The sequence below is a fragment of the Furipterus horrens genome, unplaced genomic scaffold, assembly GCF_987537825.1.
Source record: "Furipterus horrens unplaced genomic scaffold, mFurHor1.1.pri manual_scaffold_12, whole genome shotgun sequence".
NCBI classification, from domain to species: Eukaryota; Metazoa; Chordata; class Mammalia; order Chiroptera; family Furipteridae; genus Furipterus; species Furipterus horrens.
Window position 1 is genome coordinate 66,645,649 of NW_028327182.1, and position 20,471 is coordinate 66,666,119.

The 20,471-nt window shown below is 34.4% G+C and overlaps 1 protein-coding gene across 2 annotated transcripts in view; it reads right to left on the reverse strand.

The window, feature by feature from the left end:
* Positions 1-20,080, reverse strand: part of NALF1 (NALCN channel auxiliary factor 1) — a 685,344-nt gene extending 665,264 nt beyond the window's left edge. For both annotated transcript variants that reach the window (XM_090258353.1, XM_090258354.1), the window contains exon 1: positions 18,508-20,080. In XM_090258353.1, coding sequence (XP_090114479.1) covers positions 18,508-19,425 — 918 coding nt within the window. In that variant the 5' untranslated portion in view covers positions 19,426-20,080. The remainder of the gene's footprint in view (positions 1-18,507) is intronic.
* Between the last annotated feature and the right edge of the window lie 391 nt (positions 20,081-20,471).

Consider the following 20,471-nt stretch of genomic DNA (forward strand, 5'->3'; position numbering starts at 1 on the left):
GATGGATGGAGACTTGACTTGGGGTGTGAACACACAATACAGTGAACCAATGATGTAGAATTGTGTACCTTAAACCTGTATAATTTTGTTAACCAGGATCTAATTTTGTTAACCAGTATCACCTCAATAAATTCAATAAAAAAGAAAAAGAAAATAAAATACATTTAGTAGTAACAATTATTATGATGCAAAAATTTTATTTTTTCAAAATCAAATATGTAGATTAAAAGTATATTATATATAAAGATTAAAGGTAGGTATTTGTACATTTACCAACAAATAATAGTATTTATTTAAATTCTGTTTAGTGTTGTTTGAATTATTTTACAGTGTATCAAATTATACTGGATATAAGTCCCTCACAATGTCTCTTTAAAAAAGTTTCATAATTAAACAAGTTTGGAGATTTACTAAGCAAAGTGATATATGAAAAACTCTGAACAGACCTGTCATAAAATATAATTAACATTTTTTAAAGCTAGCAATTCTCGGATATACCTGAGCACAAAATTCTTTATCTTTTAACATTTCTTAACCTCCTATGTAATTAGTCATTTCCCAGAACACTCTTTGGAAAAACTTGATGCTGATTTAATATAATCTTGGCAAGTCTCCAGGAAAAGACATCTGCTAGAGTGATATTTGTGCCCAGCTTTTAACTTAGGTATCACTAGGACACCCCCTGACATACCCCTATGAGTTTTTGTGTGTTCTCTTCAATAAAATCATCATCTAGATATTCTTGGACATGTGCATTTTATCCAGGCCACTGATACTTGCTTAGGTAGTAGAAATACATTTAACTAATGACATTTACCAGACCATCAATGGTAATTGATGGCTGGCTGCTTTGTTTTACATGCCAGTGTATCTTATCTGTCTAAGAAATACTTCTACAGCACTAACAATCTGTAATGTGCCTGACACTATTCTAAGTGCTTTACTAATATAGATTTATTCAATCTTTATTACAACCCTGGGATCTCGGTGCTATTATTACCTCTTATTACAGCTGAAGAAACTGAGTCAGAGAAGTTAAGCAAATGGCCAATGGTTATACCATTTCAAAATTGGAGAAACATAATATCAAACTATACTACAGGGCCACAACAATCAGAACAGCATGGTACTGCCATGAAAATGGAAATATAGATCAATAGGACAGAGTGGAGAGCCCAGATGACAAGGGAGGCTAGAACATACAGTGGGATAAAGCAGTATATTCAATAAATAGTGTTGAGAAAATTGGATGGATACATGCAGAGAAAAGAGGCTATACACCATATACAAGAATAAACTCAAACAGTTTAACTACTTAAGATTATTAAAGTGGCAAAATTTTGAAATTTCTTAAATTATGAATGGTCAAAAATGAAAGCTTTGATATGTTTTTCGACTTCTACTTAATATTTTTAAATGCCTGAAAAATTGCCCATACACTTGTAATTGTTATTCTGAGCCTTATTCAATGGATTTCAACTCCTTTTCTCCTATTATCACTTTGAATTGTATTAGAAACCTCTTCAATGAATGAAATTGAAATTATACCAGTAGTAATGGTTAAAAAGGCCTGCTCATGGAAAGTTTGAAGTGAGTGGAAATAAAAATATTTTAGAGCAAAATACAGTGTAGGTAAGGACAAGAGGCTATATATCTTGTACAAGTTACGCTTTAAGTCCAATACTATCTTACTTATCTAGAAATCAGGAAGTATAAATTATTTCTGTGCTGATGTGCCTAAAGGTGCAGAAAATAGTAAGCCCATAGGTGAGTGGATTCTTTTCCCATATATCTATAGAAGGCATATGAGAAATCAATTGTCTTGATAACCTGTTTATATTTTCACATTGCTTGTCTTTTACTACTAAGAGTAAAAGCTACCTAGATTCAAATCCAAGTCAAAAGATCTTACCAGACATCAAGGTCTGGCCCAATATTTTATCAGATTCATGATTCACTCTCAGATTTCTACATTGGAAATTAAGCACATTATGTTTATTAAGCCTAAAATAATCCAAACCATTGTAAGAAGACAAGTTAAAAATTGAAAAATATCGAGTACATTATGGTCTTCTAAATTATTGTCATGACAAATGAACAATCGTACAGTATAGTTTTGACTACTGGGGAGATTCTTCATCTATAATGTGGACTTTTATCCAAACAACTCAATAGAACCTGACAAATTGCATAAATTAAACAATTATTTAATCAAATGAGGTTTCTGACATTGAGATATTCCAAAATTATGATAATAATTAACATTTCAAATAATGAAGAGAAAAAGTCATACATCTAAGTGAAATAAGATATAGTTCTTAAATAACATCATGCAAAAAAAGGGGTTTACTGTCCCATAGCTAAATGAACAAAGTAAACTAACAAACAAAATAGAACAACAGACATAGAAACATGGAACAGACTAGCAGTGTCCGGAAGGGAAGAGAAGGGGGTAATGGTGAAAAGAAAGGGAAGGGACTAGTCAAAGAACATGTATGAATGCCCTGTGGACATAGACAATAGTGTGGAATTTGACTGTGGGAGTAGGGGTTGGGATGGGTGAAGGAGGGCAAGGGGGGAATTAAAACTGTAATAGAATAACAATTTAAAAATCTTTTTAAAAAGATGTTGGCTATTTTTAAATGACTTAAATGTCCAGGAAGCTAAAGTTGAGAAATAAAACTCAATAACTTTAAAAATAGATCCTGAACTATACATCTTACAACATATTAAATATACTTCCTTCATTATTATGTGCATGTTTCTCTCTGTTCATTTTATTCACTTTTGATAGATCATGAATTAAATGCAAACTGTCTAATGAGTCTGATAAAGAAGAGATGAATTTATGAAAGGTAAAGTTGTTTAATGAAAGGTAACTTTTCACCAAAAGTAAACTGGATGGATTTATGAAAGATATAGTATATATAACTTGAAGCAAATAAGTCTCTTCATAGTAGACAATTAGTAAGCATAACCAAATATAAGAAGACAGTAAGTATGTCTGTTTTGTGTTTTTACTTGCTGATCCTTATAATCCTGATATACCAATCTCTTTTGTTCAATGCTTAAAATTAAATATGAAACATCTGTTAGATGCTAATATTTATGACTGGAAATAACTACAAGGTGTTAAGGAGCAAGTTGTAACTCACGATAAATAAATCATAGATTTTTAAAAAATCTAGAAAGTCATTAACTATACAAGAAAATCTTGTGAAATGACCAGAAGAAAACTGATAGTAAGAAGCATGAATTTAAACTGAAAGCCAAGTCATTATGCCATTTTTTTCAGAATGTTAGTGAGAATATGAAAATTCATTACTATGTAGGTCATTCTTAAAATATACTTTAATGACATTTTAAGGAACAAAATGTTTTGTTTCTGGATTCAATCTTATTAAAAGAAAATTCAACAATAACTCTAACTGTATTCCATATTAAGCATTTCAACTGCAGGATAATTCTTCATACTTCTTTTCATCCATTATGAATCATTAAAATACGTTCAGACCTTTAATAAAATTAATCATGATACAGTAATTACATGACTTGTGCTTTGATTTGAAAAAAAAATTCAACAACTACTGATAGTTTGACAATGGAATTAATATAGTTTGAAATGAAAAGATGTGTTTGTTTAACTTCTTTTTCCTTAATTCAAATAAAATGTTCACATTGTGATCCAGCATGACTTCACCTAAAACTATGCAAAAAAGGACCACAGCTGAGTTGTGCCTGATTTCCTCAAGACTACAGCGTAAAGTTAAGTGTTTCTGGGAGTCAGAGCAGATTTGGCTACCCAACTTAATAATTTTTTTATGTTTATGAAATTAAAACTAGATTTTCTCTAAATGAATACTGTCTATTCGGCAAATATTTAGTGAAAAATATGTTCTTGTAGGGCAAGGATAAATAATGAGTCCTAGAATTAATTTTACATAGCACATTAATTCTAAGCCACTAATTATGCATAGGAAAAAAATAAAAACAGGCACATAGCTTAACATTCAGTTCAGAATGTCCAGGAAGACGATTCCATTTACGAAAAATAAAAATCCAGAGACATTTTTTTTAGTTCTTAATTTTGTACTAGGTTATTTTTTAAAATCACTTTGGCATGACCTAGGTCCAGATGAAGAATTGTTAATTTTATTTTTTCCTTTAAATAACAATATGATGCTATTAAATAGAACATGTTTGAAACCATTTTTCAAATAGTAATGATGTATTTGCAGTGATGTATTTCTACTTCTTTGAACAATTAGAAGGTTCAGTTGGTGCTGTGAAATAGAATTACCTGATGACAAAGAAGAGGTGGAAGTTGAGGTGGGCATACCTTACTCTTACCCTGTTTTCTCAGCACACCAATATAATTTACTACTTCTCCGTACAAATCCATGTCAGTTCCTCAATGAGTATGAATCCATAAATTAGAACAATATCTCCAAACTGGGTTTCCCTTTTCAATATGAAGCAAGTGCTTTAATAAAGAAGGACTAAAGACAAAAGATGAAGCTCCTAGAAAAATATCTGGCATTCTGGAATTGGTGAAAAAAAAATCTAGTAGGTTGAGAAGAAAGCATTTCCAAATCTCTGTTTATAAAGGCAGTTGCCCTAAAGTGCATTCATGTTTATTTCAAATCCCATTGCAGAAACCTTTAATCTGAATTTAACATTATGGACAGCATTCCAGACAAATGAGATTATATATGGATGACTAAATAGGCAAATGTGATTACTGCATTGGTCTAAATAAGTCAGTCTTATTATAAGAATTTTAAGTCACCACTTAGAAACTACAGGTTTTAAATATTTGCTAATTTACCCTAAAATATTTACCAGGAAACAGACTGTATTTGTCTAAAGCAATTATGTGATATTTATTATTCCATAAAGTAAATTTTTTTAATTAAAAGAAAATATTTCAAGGCAAAATCTAGAATTTAATTTCAAACAGAAACAATTCATTTTTAATTCTTCTCAAATGTTTTAGATAAACTGAATGTGAAAATTTGTACAAATGCTGTTCACAATATTCCAAAGATATGGCTAGTACGTACATAATCAAAAAAGTGATGTTTTTAATATGTTTGTAAAAATGTAACTACATTCTCCTAAAGAACAGTAGAACTAGGTAGCTAAGAGAGAATATCATGTTAATCACCCATTTTAAAATGCTTGCTGTAAATGAAGAGTAAAGGATTCAATTTCAAGAGCACTAGTTCACTACAGTTTCTTAATTTAAAACAAAATTCAAAATATGAGGATTTCAACTGAATATCCCTGATAATGCAGCCTTAAAATTACTTTCCTCCTAAAAATTTCCACATATATATATTGATGCTTTAATTGTTTGAACATTTATATTGATTTCCAAAATGGGAACACAGTGAAATATATTAGTATAATCTAATGAAAGAAGTAAGAAAATCATCTCTTCTAAATTCCCAGATCAGTGTGCTATATCTCTCCATGGCACTGTTTATATGCAGCCTCAAAATATATTTTCAGTTACATTTTATAAAACCTGCTCATAGACACTGTATCTTAACATCATATATCTCATAATTGCTCAGATGATGAATTGTGCACATGAGTCAATATATGAATATTTACTTATAAATGAATTAAATGAGTTGACAAAAGAAATGTGATAATAACAGCTCCAAGAAACTACTTACCAACATTACTAATCAGAGAGGGAAAGAATTTAATAAAACATATGAAGCCACAAAGGTTTCCTATATTTTAATTTTCATCAATTTTATTCAATGGAACCTCTCATGTGAAGAAGAATCATTCTACAAACTATTACTGAACACTATCCTGATTAGCTATTGCTACATAATAAACACCCCAAAATGTAGTTTGAAACAACAAACATTTTATTACAGTCTAGAATTCTGTGAATTAGTTAAGTCAGACATTATGTATGAGTGTAGTTTTTATCCCCTCCAAAGTATTTAGTGACCTGAGAAGATTTGAAGGTTTAGGATGATTTAAATGGGTAAGTGTTGAACTCATCTGGAAGCTTCAATCACATGTCTGGCACCTGCCCTAAGTCAGCTCAAAGGCCAGGCTCAATTGAGACTGTCTATGAGAAAGCCTAACCATGGCATCCTTTATATTGCTTGGGCTTTTTTACAGTATGGTGGCCTTGGATTAATTGAGAATCTTACGTGACAGCTCAAATTTCAAGAATACATATTCTATTATAAAATTATGGCCTTTTATCACTTAGAAGTTACAGAATATCACAAATACCTTAATCTTTTTAATGAAGCAGTCACAAACATATCCAGATTCAAAAGGATGGCATGCTGGCACTTCTCAGTAGAAAGCGTGTCAAAGTATCTGCTTCCATGCTTTATAATCATAACAAGCTCATTTATCCTAAGTTTCTTTCTTTTCTTCTTTACACATGATTACACAAAAATTAATAAAATAGATCTCCTAGTTTTAACAGTATTATCAAAATCCAATAGAAGAAATGAATGGACTAGTATATATATATGGGGTGGGGAAAAAGTAGGTTTATGGTTGTTCACATGAAAAGTAACATTAATTCATAAATAATAACACAAGAATAAACTGCATTTTTTGTACTCACAACTGTTAACCTACTTTTGCTACACCCTGTATATAAATTTCATTTCATAGATTTATCATGTAAATTGACTACATGTTCTTGAAAATGTCTTCAAACTAATATGTTCAGTAATTTCTTATTTTCTTCCTTTTCAATAATCTGTAATCTCTGAAAATCAGGATTGCTTTTATGCCACAGCAATATGATAAAACACAAATATAAAATACTTGTTAAATGCTTCAGTTAGGGGAACTGTGTGTGCCCTAGGCCTTTGTTTACTTATCTACAACGTGGGGATAATTATCAAACTTACTTCATAGGATTAAATAAATGGTCTAGTACCAACACTAGATGCTAATTGCTAATTATCTTAACAGAATAAAACTGTCCTTCAACTTTGGGTATAACTTTGCTTAATATCCATCAATCAAGTTAAAGTTCATAAGTAAAATTTATTTAAATCACTTGAATTTACAAAGACAGAGACATAGATTTATATCAATTATTTTTCTTATACTTGGATTGGTGACTGAAATCAAACTTTTTTCAAATGACCAAAGAGTCACAGTACTGACTTATGTTCATTTCAATGAGTGACACATTGTCCAAAATGGGATTCAGCTTCTTCTTTGTTTCATTACTAACACTCTAATTCATTCCACAATGTGAAATAATACAGAACAGTGTTTAAAAAGTGATAGTTTGAAATATTTTCCTGTGAGTTATTTGAATTTTTGAAACTATTTGGCCCATCCAGGTTAATTTCTCAGATGACATAATAAATTTGCTGCTTGAATATTTTATCTGGTTATTGGAATAGGATCTTACAGTAAAGAAAGAAAGTATCTATACTTTTATCCAGTGTCTGGATTAATCAAAATGTTTCTATTATGCTGTCAAATAGCTTCTCTTGCTTTTTTCTGTTAAGTGGAAACTTGTCTCAATCCTTTCTAAATTTCGGTACAACATAGTAAAGTTATGGTAGCTTTTCAGTTTAAAATTCATAAACTAATCAGAAAACCAAACACTGAAAAGTCTTCTATATTTGGAAAATTACACTGGCTTAAAAAAATGCTTATCTAGAAAGGTTCAATGATGAATAGTTATTTCCTTCTTTAACTAGCCAGATTAAGAAAACACACATCCCTGCCACAAGCTATGGCATAATTACACTGCTGTTTATTACTTTTCATAGCCATAATTACCCATAAGAAGCTAGTATGAATAAAATGCTATGTTTATATTTCCATGCAAAAAGGCTCTGATGTTTAGCAACAAAGATATCAAACACCATGTATTTTATAAAATTAGTATTTTGTAATGATCTGATTCAGAGCCTACTGAATTTTAAGAGGGAAACAATGAACTTCTTGAAAACAAGTTAGAGGGAACAACTTCAGGTTGAAACTACAACACTGTCCTGATTCCAAGTCTCTGAGTAAAACCTAATTTTTACTACAGGTTGAAAGCAGGACCATTTGAAAAGGGAAATTTGTTACCAAGATTTTTTAAAATAAAAGATTATGAACAAAACAGCTTTTGGATTAAGAGATTCATGTGTCTTTTAATCTTATTCTCATTAACATGCATCTTAACAAAAAATAAATATTTTACTGCAACTGAGCTAGCATCTGCACCTCATGGCATATTTCCTCTCCCTGGTGGAGATGCCAGTGGGTGGTCATTGTGTGGGGTATGTGTGCGGCTACAGCTGATGGACAAAGGGAAAAGCCCTCCTATTTCCTTCCAGTTTCTGATTGAATGTGGAAACCAGAAGTCACAGGGGCATGTACACCTAAAGGTTAACATGGTGGCAGGGGAGAGTACAGACCTGCCAGTCTAACCTGGGAAAAAAGATGGAATTGCTTGGGGGAGCTGGAAGCTTCTAGAGTGCATGGAAGTTTGGACCAGGAGATTTAAAAGGAAAGGAAGGCACAGACTCACCCTTCCCCTCTTCCTCTGGGATCCATGCATGGACACGTGGGCCAGAGCACTGACCTGCTGGCAGATGGGGCAGCTTGAGGGACCAGGCCCCATGGAGGGAGCCCCTGCACCACTGGCTGCCGCAGTTTACAGCAGCCCTGCCCATGCCCACCGAGTAGGAAGCTGCAGCATGGTGATTGTGGCACCAGCCCCTCACTACAAACTCCAGAAAGAGAACTGAAGCCAGAGAACCCTCCGCTTAGCAGCCTCTGACTACAGACAAGGATGGAATGGGACTTCTGGACACTGTTTCTGGTTCTGGCAGTGGCTGGGTTTTGTCTGTGTGAGATTGGCCTAGAGATAGGGAGTCACCATTCTTCAAAATTGTGCAACATTTCAATGAAGACCTTTTCCTTTCCCACCAACCTTTGTCCTATGCCTGTGTTCAAGGGTTGGGAGCTAAACGTCACTTTTGTTCAGTAACAATTCCACAACAAACAGTGACAGCCCTAGAGGATGGGGCTTCACTATTACTTGGAGAAATCAGGGGAAATTCATTGACTAGCCCTGTAGGAAATTCTCTAATAATTTACCATGCTAAGTGCATTATATATTGTCATGGTATTTAAAAAAGCAAAAACAGTAAAATAAGAATAGGCTCAGGGTCATACAAAATAACCCAGAATGAACACAATATTAAAAAGACAAGAGTAAACTGTTGTAATGAAAGGTAGGAAATGGGAACTCTCAAATACCATTGTGTGTTTTCCATGCTATCTTTGCAGCATCAATTCAGTTACTTCATCTTTTTCCATGTATTTCAACTATCCAGTTATTAAAATAAATTAATATATTTGGATGAAAATATGATTTTCTCTTAAACCACATCTACCGTAAGTTAACTTTCCTACAATTCATCAACTGTAGTCGTGGCCTGGAAACAAAATGAAATTATTGAGGGCTGCATAGTGCCTTTCACTACATTATTTTAGTATTATTATAAAATCAAATTGTTAAATAAATGCAAATTTGCACTGCTTAGCTTTTACATTTATCAGTTTAAAGTGAATACTGTGAGAATGTTAAACATCTATCAATTAAAGTAATATTGGAGAAGTGAACATCATTTCAGACAAAGACTATTAGCCAAGAAAGTTAATCAATTATTTGTAAATTTATATTTGTCTCAATTATAGTTATTTATTGGTACTACTTTTCTGTTCCTGTGTGGACACAACCAAAATGGAGGTTAGGAAAATCTGATAGCACTAACATTCAATGACAGTGAATGCTCTGGCCAACACGTTTGTGGTACTACTTGTCTGGACAGTGGACTAGGGCAAAGCCTGGTCCCATTTTGTGGGTGTTAAGAATTACTCTTGCATTAGGCCTTCTTAAATGTCTCTACAACTATGAAATAATTGAGAAACATCAAAAATTAATTGTCAAAGCTTTAAGGAAACATTTTAAGTGTTTATTATGAAAATGTCTGATTTCTCAATATCACATATAAAATGTATAACTAAAAAACTGAGACTTAACAGCCCTGGCCAGGTGGCTTGGTTGCTTGGGCATTGTTCGTGCACCAAAAGGTTGCCAGTTCAATTCCCAGTCAGGGCACATACCTGTGTTCTGGGTTTGAGCCCCAGTTGGGGCACTACAGTGTACAGCAGGCAACCAATCAATGTTTCTCTCTCACATAGATGTTTCTCTCCCCCTCTTTCTCTTTCTCTTTTTCTCTCTTTCTCTTTCTTTCTTCTCTTCTCTTCTCTTCCCTCTTTCTCTCTCTGCCTGTCTCTCTCTGTCTCTCTCTTCCCTTCCTCTCTCTCTAAGTGAGGATATTAAAAAATGTTGAGACTTACAAATATCAATGGATTTTATTAACTTTCCCCAGATTTCAAAGTCATTTGGACATGGGAGGAGATTAGTGTAGTTTCCACCTATACACTACAGTTCTGTGGGGAGTTCTTTGTACCCCAGATCCCTGAACTGCTGATTAGAGATGGTTTTTTGAGGGGCCAAGCTGCACAGTGGAAGTTATTTGGAAACAAGAAATTTAATTGTCAAAGACTAAGTAAACAAATTTTTTAAAGTTTAGGTAGTTTTTAGTATGTTTACCTTTCTAAAAATAAATAAACACCATTATCTCCAAAAATAAACTCCTTGTTTCTTTAACCAATCTCAAGCTCAACTTGTTATTACTCTTATGTATCCTATTTCATTAAATACTATTAACATTCACAGTCTCACCTTTTATAAAGCTTGAATCATACCTTTCCTCTACATAGCAATTTGTAACTTTGAACCCAGAAAAGTCTCATGAATCTTGCTTTTATTCTCTACTTTAATAGCCCCTAAAGTTGTTTAGAATTTTCTAATATGGCAGCCAGTAGCTACTTGGGGCTCTTTAAACATAAACTAATTAAAACTAAATATAATTTAAAATTAAGTTTTTAACACACTCTAACTACATTTCAAATGTTCAACTGCCACACATTGCTAGTCACTACTATATTGAAAGAGTGAACTACAAAGCATTTCTGTTACCATAGAAATTTCTGTTGGAGTAGAGATCCATTTATCATACTACTCATAAGGAAGACAGCCTTTTCTGAATTGACCTCCCTGGCATAAGTTCAACCTGTTCCAACCTATTATTACATTGCTGCCAGGGCTAACTTTTGAGAAAAACAAATCATCCCAGGTTATTCCTTAATTAAAATCCCACTCTGATATTTTATCATATAGGGAATAAAATTCAAAGGTCCTAGAACAAGATAAATGATCTTTTCAATTGAGCACTAACATCTTCCCAGAGGTATTTTCTACATCTCTTGACACATACCTTACTCAGTGTTATGAATGAAATTTTATCCCCCCAAATTCATATGTTGAAGCCCTGACCCCTCAGTGTGACTATATTTAAAGACAGAGCATACAATTCTCAAATAATGAATTCGAACACCTTTTAATACAATAAGGTAAAGATGGGATATTGATTAAAATAATAAAAAAAGTAAATGTATTTTATCTAACATATGAATTCAGCATAAGAACTATCACAGATTTTCTAAGCTTATTTCTTCCCACTAAAATCTTATGCACATCATTTTATCTACTCAACTCTAAACCTAAGTGTTCTGCTGATTTTTTCATTTTCACATCTCCTCCCTAAGCTCTTGAAATGATGAACCAGGAATTTCTGGCCATCCATACCAGCTGTCCAGGACTCCTAAATTTCTGTCATTTTAGCTTGCTTTATCATCTGTAAAATGTTTTTAATTATAAATTTAAAATAAAAAGAAGTAAATATGGTAAGATTTTTAACAATTATTAAATCTATGTAACAGGTATATGTAAGTTTTTTAATCTCTTCATTTTTGGTATGCTTGTAATATTCATAATGAAAGAAAAACAGAAAATACAAACAATAAAGTGTACTCGATCTTGAACACTACCCAGCAGTTTGACCTTGGAATAGTTAACTTTGTGTCCTCACTTTACTCATCTATAAAATCTGTGATAATACCTCATAGAGATGACATAAAGAAAAAATAAATTAGACTAGTTTCTGACTTTTCATAAGCTCTAAAGCTTGTTAGCTACTATTGAAGTTTGTTCTAATACTTAACTTTCTGAGCAATTCAAATCATTTTCTACAAGAGCTAATATATTTTCATGATCATCCATTTATATCTTAGTTCAATTTTCTTTTCAAATAAACTAAGTCAGTAATAGTTCAATAAAAAAGAGACTGATTGCTTTTTACAGAAGTGGAGTTCTGACCTTCAGGTTTCTCATGGAACACAGCCCCTGAAAATGCAGCTTCCATGTATGTGCCAGAAGAGGACAGAGCCAAATGACATCAAGAAAGCACACAGAGGTAAAAAGGTGAAGAGTCACAGTTTTGACAAGAGCTGATTTTCCCTTTTGTTCAGGGTGGAGAAGCTGACAAATATAATACCCATGCATTTTGATAGACATGATTATTGCATTCACTCATCACACCTGTGTGGCTATCCTGCTGCTACTGCTAAGATCAATAACAATATTTAAACAGATAATAATTTCTATTTTTTTGCAGGGTTTTCATTGTCATCTCTGGTGTCTTCTACTACATTTTGTTTATAAAAGACTGAATGCAGAAACAGATTGCAGAGATGGGTGAGGGGAATCAACTTTATCTTTTAACACTTTACACACTCAAGAATTAGTTATTTTTATGTATCCCAGTATAATACATAGAATAAATCATTATCTATTCATTAGCAAAGAAAAGCAAATGTTAACCATCTCTTACTTCCAATATCACAAAATCAGAGTACTAGAAAATTTTATGACTAAATTTCACTATCTGGGTTGTAATAATATTTAATTTATTATTAGATAAAACTCAGATTAAGTGTTTCACAGCATCTTATAATCTAAAATGTTAAAAATAAAGTATGACTGATGTTACAATCACTTCAAAACAGAGCAATAGATCATTTTAAAACTAATACTAAATTAAGCTTAGTAGTAATCTGTGATTAGTTAGCAGTTTGTGCCTTCAAAAAACCACATAAATGTTATACTAGTTATTCCAGCATTACAGAAATAAGTAAAAAAGAAAACATGGCTTATCATCACAATGAAAAAAGAGTAAAAAAGGATTAGTAATTTCCTAGGTTTACTAAAGTGAATAGATGAAGAAAGAATACATCTGATTCAAGCAAAATGCTATAAAAAGCCAACAGGTTTATTCTTAAAATCAACCATGCACTTTTGAAAAGAATTCATCCATTTTTACAGGCTAACATTTGAGACAAAAATAATAAAGCTGGGACTCCCCTGATAAAACAGTTGATTAATCTTCACAAAAAAATCACTTAGTTTCTTTGCTCATGTATTCAGCCCATTATTGAACACTGTGTAATGACTCAGTTTTGGCTAAAAGACAGATTGTTGACAGCCATTAGACCCATCATTAAACATTTCAAACTCTGATCCTTTGTTCATCCACCTCCTTATCATTATGTTCCCTTATAGAACGTCCCTAACCCTTTCACCCAGTTAATTCGCTTCTCATCTATTTCCTTAGCCCAGTCACTACGTATTTGCTCCCCTGACCTCTAGCTGTGTCCTATTGCCTTTACCACTTTAAACAATATTTGTCTGTGTCCCAATATCATCAGTTTAACAAATAAGATTACTATGCATTACTGATGCATAAGAGCTAAAAGGTCTTACCACATTAGTTGTCACTGTCAACTAGAACAATGGTTCTCAACCTTGGCTATACATCATCAGAGAAAGTGGAAGATCTAAGTTCATGTCACAAGCCTGATGAATAAAATCAGAATCTCTTGTGGCTGGGGGCATTTTTAAAGACCTCCAGGGTATTCCAATGTGACCCCAAGGATCACTGATCTAGAGTAAATACTTACTGATATTGAAGAAACATCTTTGCAGCATAAAGCAATATAAACAAAATGTTTGTACCTAGTCAATGCAAGGTCAACATAGAAGATAAAGATTTTTTAAAAATAAGGATTGCAATTAAAGCAATAAGTCAAATAATTCAAACTAAAATATTTTATTTGAAGTACTTATCTGTATACTGTTCTTGTATATTTAATCTAACATGTAAAAATATCTTAATAGATTATGTTTTTTATGTGGAGGAGCATGAGACTGAGAGCAGTATTGATTTCCTTTCCTTCATATTTTAATTCATTTTGCACATACAGACACTGATCTCATACAGTTAAAATGATTAAAATCCATGTATAATGGCAATTATTAAAATTTTGTGGTTATGCTCTACACAGCTACTAATTTGACCCAGTTACAAGTCCAAAATAAAAATATTCATTCTTTGTTCTATAAAACAGACATCTAATATATTAAGATAAAATTTTGTTGTGTTTTACTATAAAAATAAATTACAGATCATAAATTAGTGATTGTATATGAAACAAAAATATGAAAAAACATGGGTCATAAAAATGGTTATGATAGGGGTTTTGACCTTATAAATGGCCTTATTAATGGTTAAAATGATTACCTGCATGGTTAAACTGTTTGACTTTGCGAAGAAGCAATTCAATTATAAAAATATGACTTGAAAATAATAAAATGGTAAAATATAAAAAACATCTATTTGTATATGTATTCCATATTCCTAGATAATGTCACACTATGTACAATTGCACTTAATCAACAGCAAATAATTTATATTCAATATTTAAGTGGAAAGATGTGTTACATTATGATTTTATTTTTAAAATATATTTTTCAAGAATCTAGAGTGCATAACACCAAAATGAGTTAAGAACCTAAGAAATGCTCAAATTGTACATTATGTAACCCAAATTCTATGTTCTCAAACTGGTTAGTGTTTATGGGTTGTTCCTGCAAGCAACACAGACAGTCTCAGATAACACGATTATTATATATGCCTAACACTGGCAGAGCATCTGTTGGCCAATGTCTGTTAAATAAAAATAGGAAATAGAATCTGCTTTAACAGTATATTATAAAGATAAAAATATGGAAATGCATACATTCCTGAGAATATATATTAGTATTTATTCTGAGAAAAGTGAAACACACATGATGTAATATTATGTTACAATCTGATCTCAAATCTGCTTTTACTGTCTGGCTTAATTTAAAGTATAGCAAATACATAAAGCTATCAATAACAAAACTTTACTAGTAACATAGAAACTTATGTTCCTTAAATATTCTAATTTTATAATATATATTATCAAGTATGCTTAGGAGATAAAAGACATATTTAAGTAAAAAAATCAAGCACGTTAATAATATACATATGCAATTTTATAGCTTAGAATGCTGCATATTTAAATATTACCAACCAACTTGAAGATTATTATAGATTTGTCACTTATTATATGTCACAAAGATTATTTTTTAATACTGTTATAATTATTTTTGCTACTTGATTTATATAATTTAACAGCTTAAATGTTCTTTATTTTTTTTAATAAATTACTTCCCAGATAAACGTGTATATTCAATTTTTAAAAAATTAGTCCAGACTTTCCCACAATATTTAAAATATTCTTGGGTGCAAATGGTTGCTATTATGTGTTGCAATACAAATGTTTACTAAAGTAAACCCAAGCAGCATTTCATCTTCAATTGCTATGGACTCAAGGCACTATAATTGTATTAGATCACTATTGAGGGATTTTTTTTTTTTGAAGCATAAGGGGTCCAAAACAAATTAAATAAAAATTAAATTTAATCAACTTTATATATAGAGAGAGAGATAATGTGTTTTTTTTAATGGAGGAGAATATAAAACTAGAAGGTAATAATATGTACTAACTTTTAAATATTAGATATCACTGCATTAATTATTTAATTATATATAGACATGATAAAATTAATATTTTTCTCCTAAAATATACATTTTAATAATTTGTATAACTAATATAACTAAATGTATTTTCTATATTTTTATAAATATATTTATAATCTATTAAATTGGATTTTTCATCAATATATCACCCACTCCAGAAATATAATAGATTTGCTTTTAACATAACCTAAAACTTTGTGGTTATTTTAAAATATAGAAAAATTTTCATAGAATGTATATTATGAACAAAGTCCTTGATGACAGTCACAATTTCATAACTACAGGTATGTTTGAAATAACTAAAAGTATTTAGAAAGAAACTCAAACACATTCTTAAGAGACCACAAGTAGCATTTTAAGCCATGTAATATAATTTATATGTGGATGTGTTTGTGTCTTTTGCATTATCATAAATAAATTATATGTTAAAATAAAGAACTAACCAATCAATTTGTAAGTTATCAACTGGCAACAATTGCCCATTAAATTTGATACTCTAATTATTGAAAACAGTCATTGTGGAAACAAAAATCATGCAACCAAGAAAATAGGTACAATGCATCACAGGTAATAAATTATGTGTTGAGGCAATGAGAAACTCAAAGGGCTGAATGGCTGTGCTACTTTTCAATGTGAAGAACAAATGTTCCTAAAAAGGAGTTAAGATTTTTATAATGTGCTTTTGTGTATACAGTTAACAACTACCACTTTATATAAAACCACAAACCAGAAGTACTTCATAACATTACAACTTAGTTTCACCTACATCATAATCGTATAGCTATGATGGCAATTATAAAGTTGACAATTATTTTAGGTCAAGGGAGAAATTAAAATTTACTTATATTTAAATTTGGATATTTGAACAAAAGTATATTTGGCATGCTTATTTGAAAATGTTGCAGTCTATTGACATCGCAGGCTATATTTTAAATACTAAACCTATGCAAGCTAGAAGTAATAAATATTTCTATGACAATTTCATTCAGAAAAGCATGCAAATTCAAATTATTACAAGGTACTACTTTTAAACATAAATAATATACTGAAATGCTTGTAATCTTTTTATGAGTAGCAAAATTAGAAGACACACTATTTATCTTATTTTTATAATTTGATGCAATATATCTGGTCACAATAACTAACTATGCAATAAATACACTAGCTTTTCACTATTAACATCTACAATTAAGAACAAGTTTAATACCCAAACATGAGTCATAGTGTTATGGTTAAGACAAGTATGTAGGAAAGTTTAAAATACATTTATCATGTGAAGTACCATTCAAAATTAAGACTGTAAACTCAATATTTTCTGGTCTTAAAGAATGTTGAAAAGCAAGTTTACTTTGAGCTTAGCTTAATTGTCAAAAGCACAACAAATGAATCCAAAGTAATACACAGCGCTTGAACTATGTTCATTTTAAATATGTATCAGACCAGTTCTCTTGTCAAAGCATCACAAAGTCCTCTTTATCCATACTGCCCTTGATTACACTTCACCAGTACAAAGCAAGTGAAGCAAAAGAGGAACAGTTTTTCTGTTCCTGTGTTGTGTTGGGTGAGTGGTTAAGAGAAAGAAATAAAGAGAGTGTGGTATATACTTCTTTTTAAGAGCAGTGTCATTTTATTGTTCTGCCAAAAAAATTACCCGTGGAACAGAACATTAAGGTTTACTGAGATTTTTGTTACCATTCTTCCCTACTAAAATGTCACTGCAGTATCTTTAACAGAGCTCTTAAGCAAATCTCGTTTCAGCACCACGGACAGCGACACTTCTAGGATGTGCAACCCTGGTTTCATTGGCCATTCCTTAAGAAATTTGCGTACACCTTATTTTTTGTCAATAAACAAAGGTTACAGCCATTATTAAACAGGGAAAGATTGAATTTGATACTGATTATTAAAGAGTTCAGTTTTTTTTTTTTTTTTTTCTATTCAGAGCATCATGCATCTGCTGTTTAGTACTTCTGGAGAACATTCTGAAAATTCAGCTAATTACATAAAGTGTCTAATAAAACCTAACACTGATCATTGATCACCAGATACTTAATAAAAACTCCACTGAGACTCAGGTCAATAATTATTCAAATATCTAAGAGAAAACAGAAAACTTATTGTGAGTAAATATGATTAGGTAGGCCTCCAGACTTTCCAAACAGCCAGAACTATCCCTGTAAAACAGGTAAAATGCATTCGTGTGTACAGATCCATAAGCAAACCACACATGCCTGTCTCTGACTCTTCTAATTTTAGCTAGGATCATCAGTATGCAGTTCCATCATTGTTTCCCAACAAGCTGCATTTAAATTCCTTTTTTACTTTTTTTTTAAAGGTTAGAGTTTGAACCAATTACATATCTGTAAGAGGTAATTTAAGCCCTAGCTTTACTGTAGACCAGGGTATTCCTTGATCTTCCAAGGATTCCCAGAAGGCACCTATTCACCAGTAATCCACAAGGTAGTTCCAACTCAGGCACCAAGTCAAGCTCTTATAACCACAATAACGACGAGTTAAGTAACAAAACCAGATCCAATATATATATATATTGAAGACACCCTAAACAAAATAAATGGAAAAGCTCAAGAGGGGCAGGATGGAAAAAATCCACTCTTCCTACCTTACAATCCTCAGGACAGGATTTCACCGAGTACTCCTGCGATTGTAAATATTTATGGAGCACACTTTCAAACTCTTCGTACTTCTCCTGAGCGTGGTGGTCATAGTCTTGGTAAGCCTGGATGCATTGCCTGCAAGCGGTCATCTCGCCGCCCTCTTTGAGCACCACATCCAGACTACAGTTCAAAGTGTTGGGACTTGACAGCCCCGAGAACAACTCCCAAAGTGTGTAGGAATTACAAAACGAAAGGTAAAAATCCGACAAGTTCCAGAGTGGAGATGGATGCGTCCCTCTCACCTGCTGCTCCGCCCCCCCGGCCGCCACCCCCCGACTCCAGTTCCTGGCGCACACCGCCTCTGCGCTCTGCACGGTAAAGCACTGGCCGGAGGAGGCACCCTGAGGGTAGCAAGTCTCCAGGCGCCACAAAGGTTTGGCAGAGTTTCCTAGAAAAAGAGCCTTGCTCTGGTTGTTTTTGCCTCCGTTGCCCTTGCCGCCGCCGCCGTCTCCCGGGGAGGGGGGCAGGGTGGGGGACGAGGAGGAGGAGAGGAGTCTGTGTGCCTGGGCGGCGGGCGAGGACTCCCCCATGCTCGCCAGGAGCGCAGGCCAGGAGGGCTCCTGCTGCCGCTGCCTCTGCTGCTGCTGCTGCTGCTGCTGCTGGCGCTGCCGTTGCTGCTGCTGCCGCTGATGCTGCTGTTGCTGATGCTGCTCCTTGTCCCGGGTCCGGGTCAGCTTGGCTTCGGCGCAGAACCACAAGTGATCAGACAGCAGGACTGTGAAAAACAAGAGAGATGCCAGAGACAGTCGCCATTTCTGAGCCCTCTCTGAATCGATGAACGGTTTCTCGTTCTCCCGGGGTGCTGCCAACCAGATTTTTAAGCCGTCGTCATACTGCCGACACATCCAAGCACCCCTGGTCATATTTTGGGAACGCACAGCCCTGGCCGACTCCACCGTGAGGGCTCGTGTGCCGGTGTCTCCACAATATGCATTGACTTAAAGGGTTTAATTTCCTTATGCCCTCCTCCCGTTTCTTCTCTCTCTCTATCTCTCTCCCCCTCTCCCTCTCTCTCTCCCTCTCTTTTCTCTCTCTCTCTCTCTCCCTCTCTTTCTCTCTCTTTGCCTACATAAATATTACCAGGCTTTGGAGGAAGATCTGACTTGCTTCCGACCTAATCATTAGCCGACCCCATCCTCTGTAGAGTAGGAAACAATAGTAGAGAGAGAGAGGGAGAGAGAGAAAGAGAGAGAAAGGGGGGCAGTCGGAGGTGGCTGGGGTTGGTGGCCGGTGGTGAGCTGAGTGCAGGAGGTGATGGTGCAGGTGACAGGGTGGCTGGCGTTGCTCCTCTCACCCAGGCATTGTCAGAGCACTGGTCCCCATGGCCCTGATGAGGACAGCCCGCTCTTCCCTGCCAGGGGCATTCCGCGTCTCCGATGCCCACTGACAACGAGCGACCAGTGAGCCTCCCCAGCTCCTCTCCTCCTCCTCCTCCGCTTCTCCTCCTCTTCCTCCTCCTTCTTTCCTTCTCCTTTCTCTCTCCTCCTCCGGCTCCTACTTCTCGCTGTTTCTCCCCGAGTCCCGAGCCTGGGCAGCCGCCGCCGGCAGGGCTCTCCCTCCCCCCCACCCCCCACCCCGCGTTCTGACTGCCGCCGCCGCTGTCGCAGGTCTGCCCGCGGGCGCCTCCGCCGCTGGGCTCCGACTGCTGGCGCCGCCTCCCCGGGACCTCGGGGCCGAATCGCCTGGGCTGGGCCTCCCGAGAGCCACAGTCATCTTCAGTCTCCGGCTAAGTTGCCGCCATCTTCGTCCTGGAGAAACACTTTCTTGGGGGGGAGCGCTGGCTTTTGCGTCATCTCCTCCCGCGCCGAGATCTCTCCATCCTGGCGCATTGGCACCGGACTCGGCTCGGGCGCAGGAGGAGGACGAGGACGCACTGGGGACTGGAGGCGGGGGGAGGGGCGGCTATGCC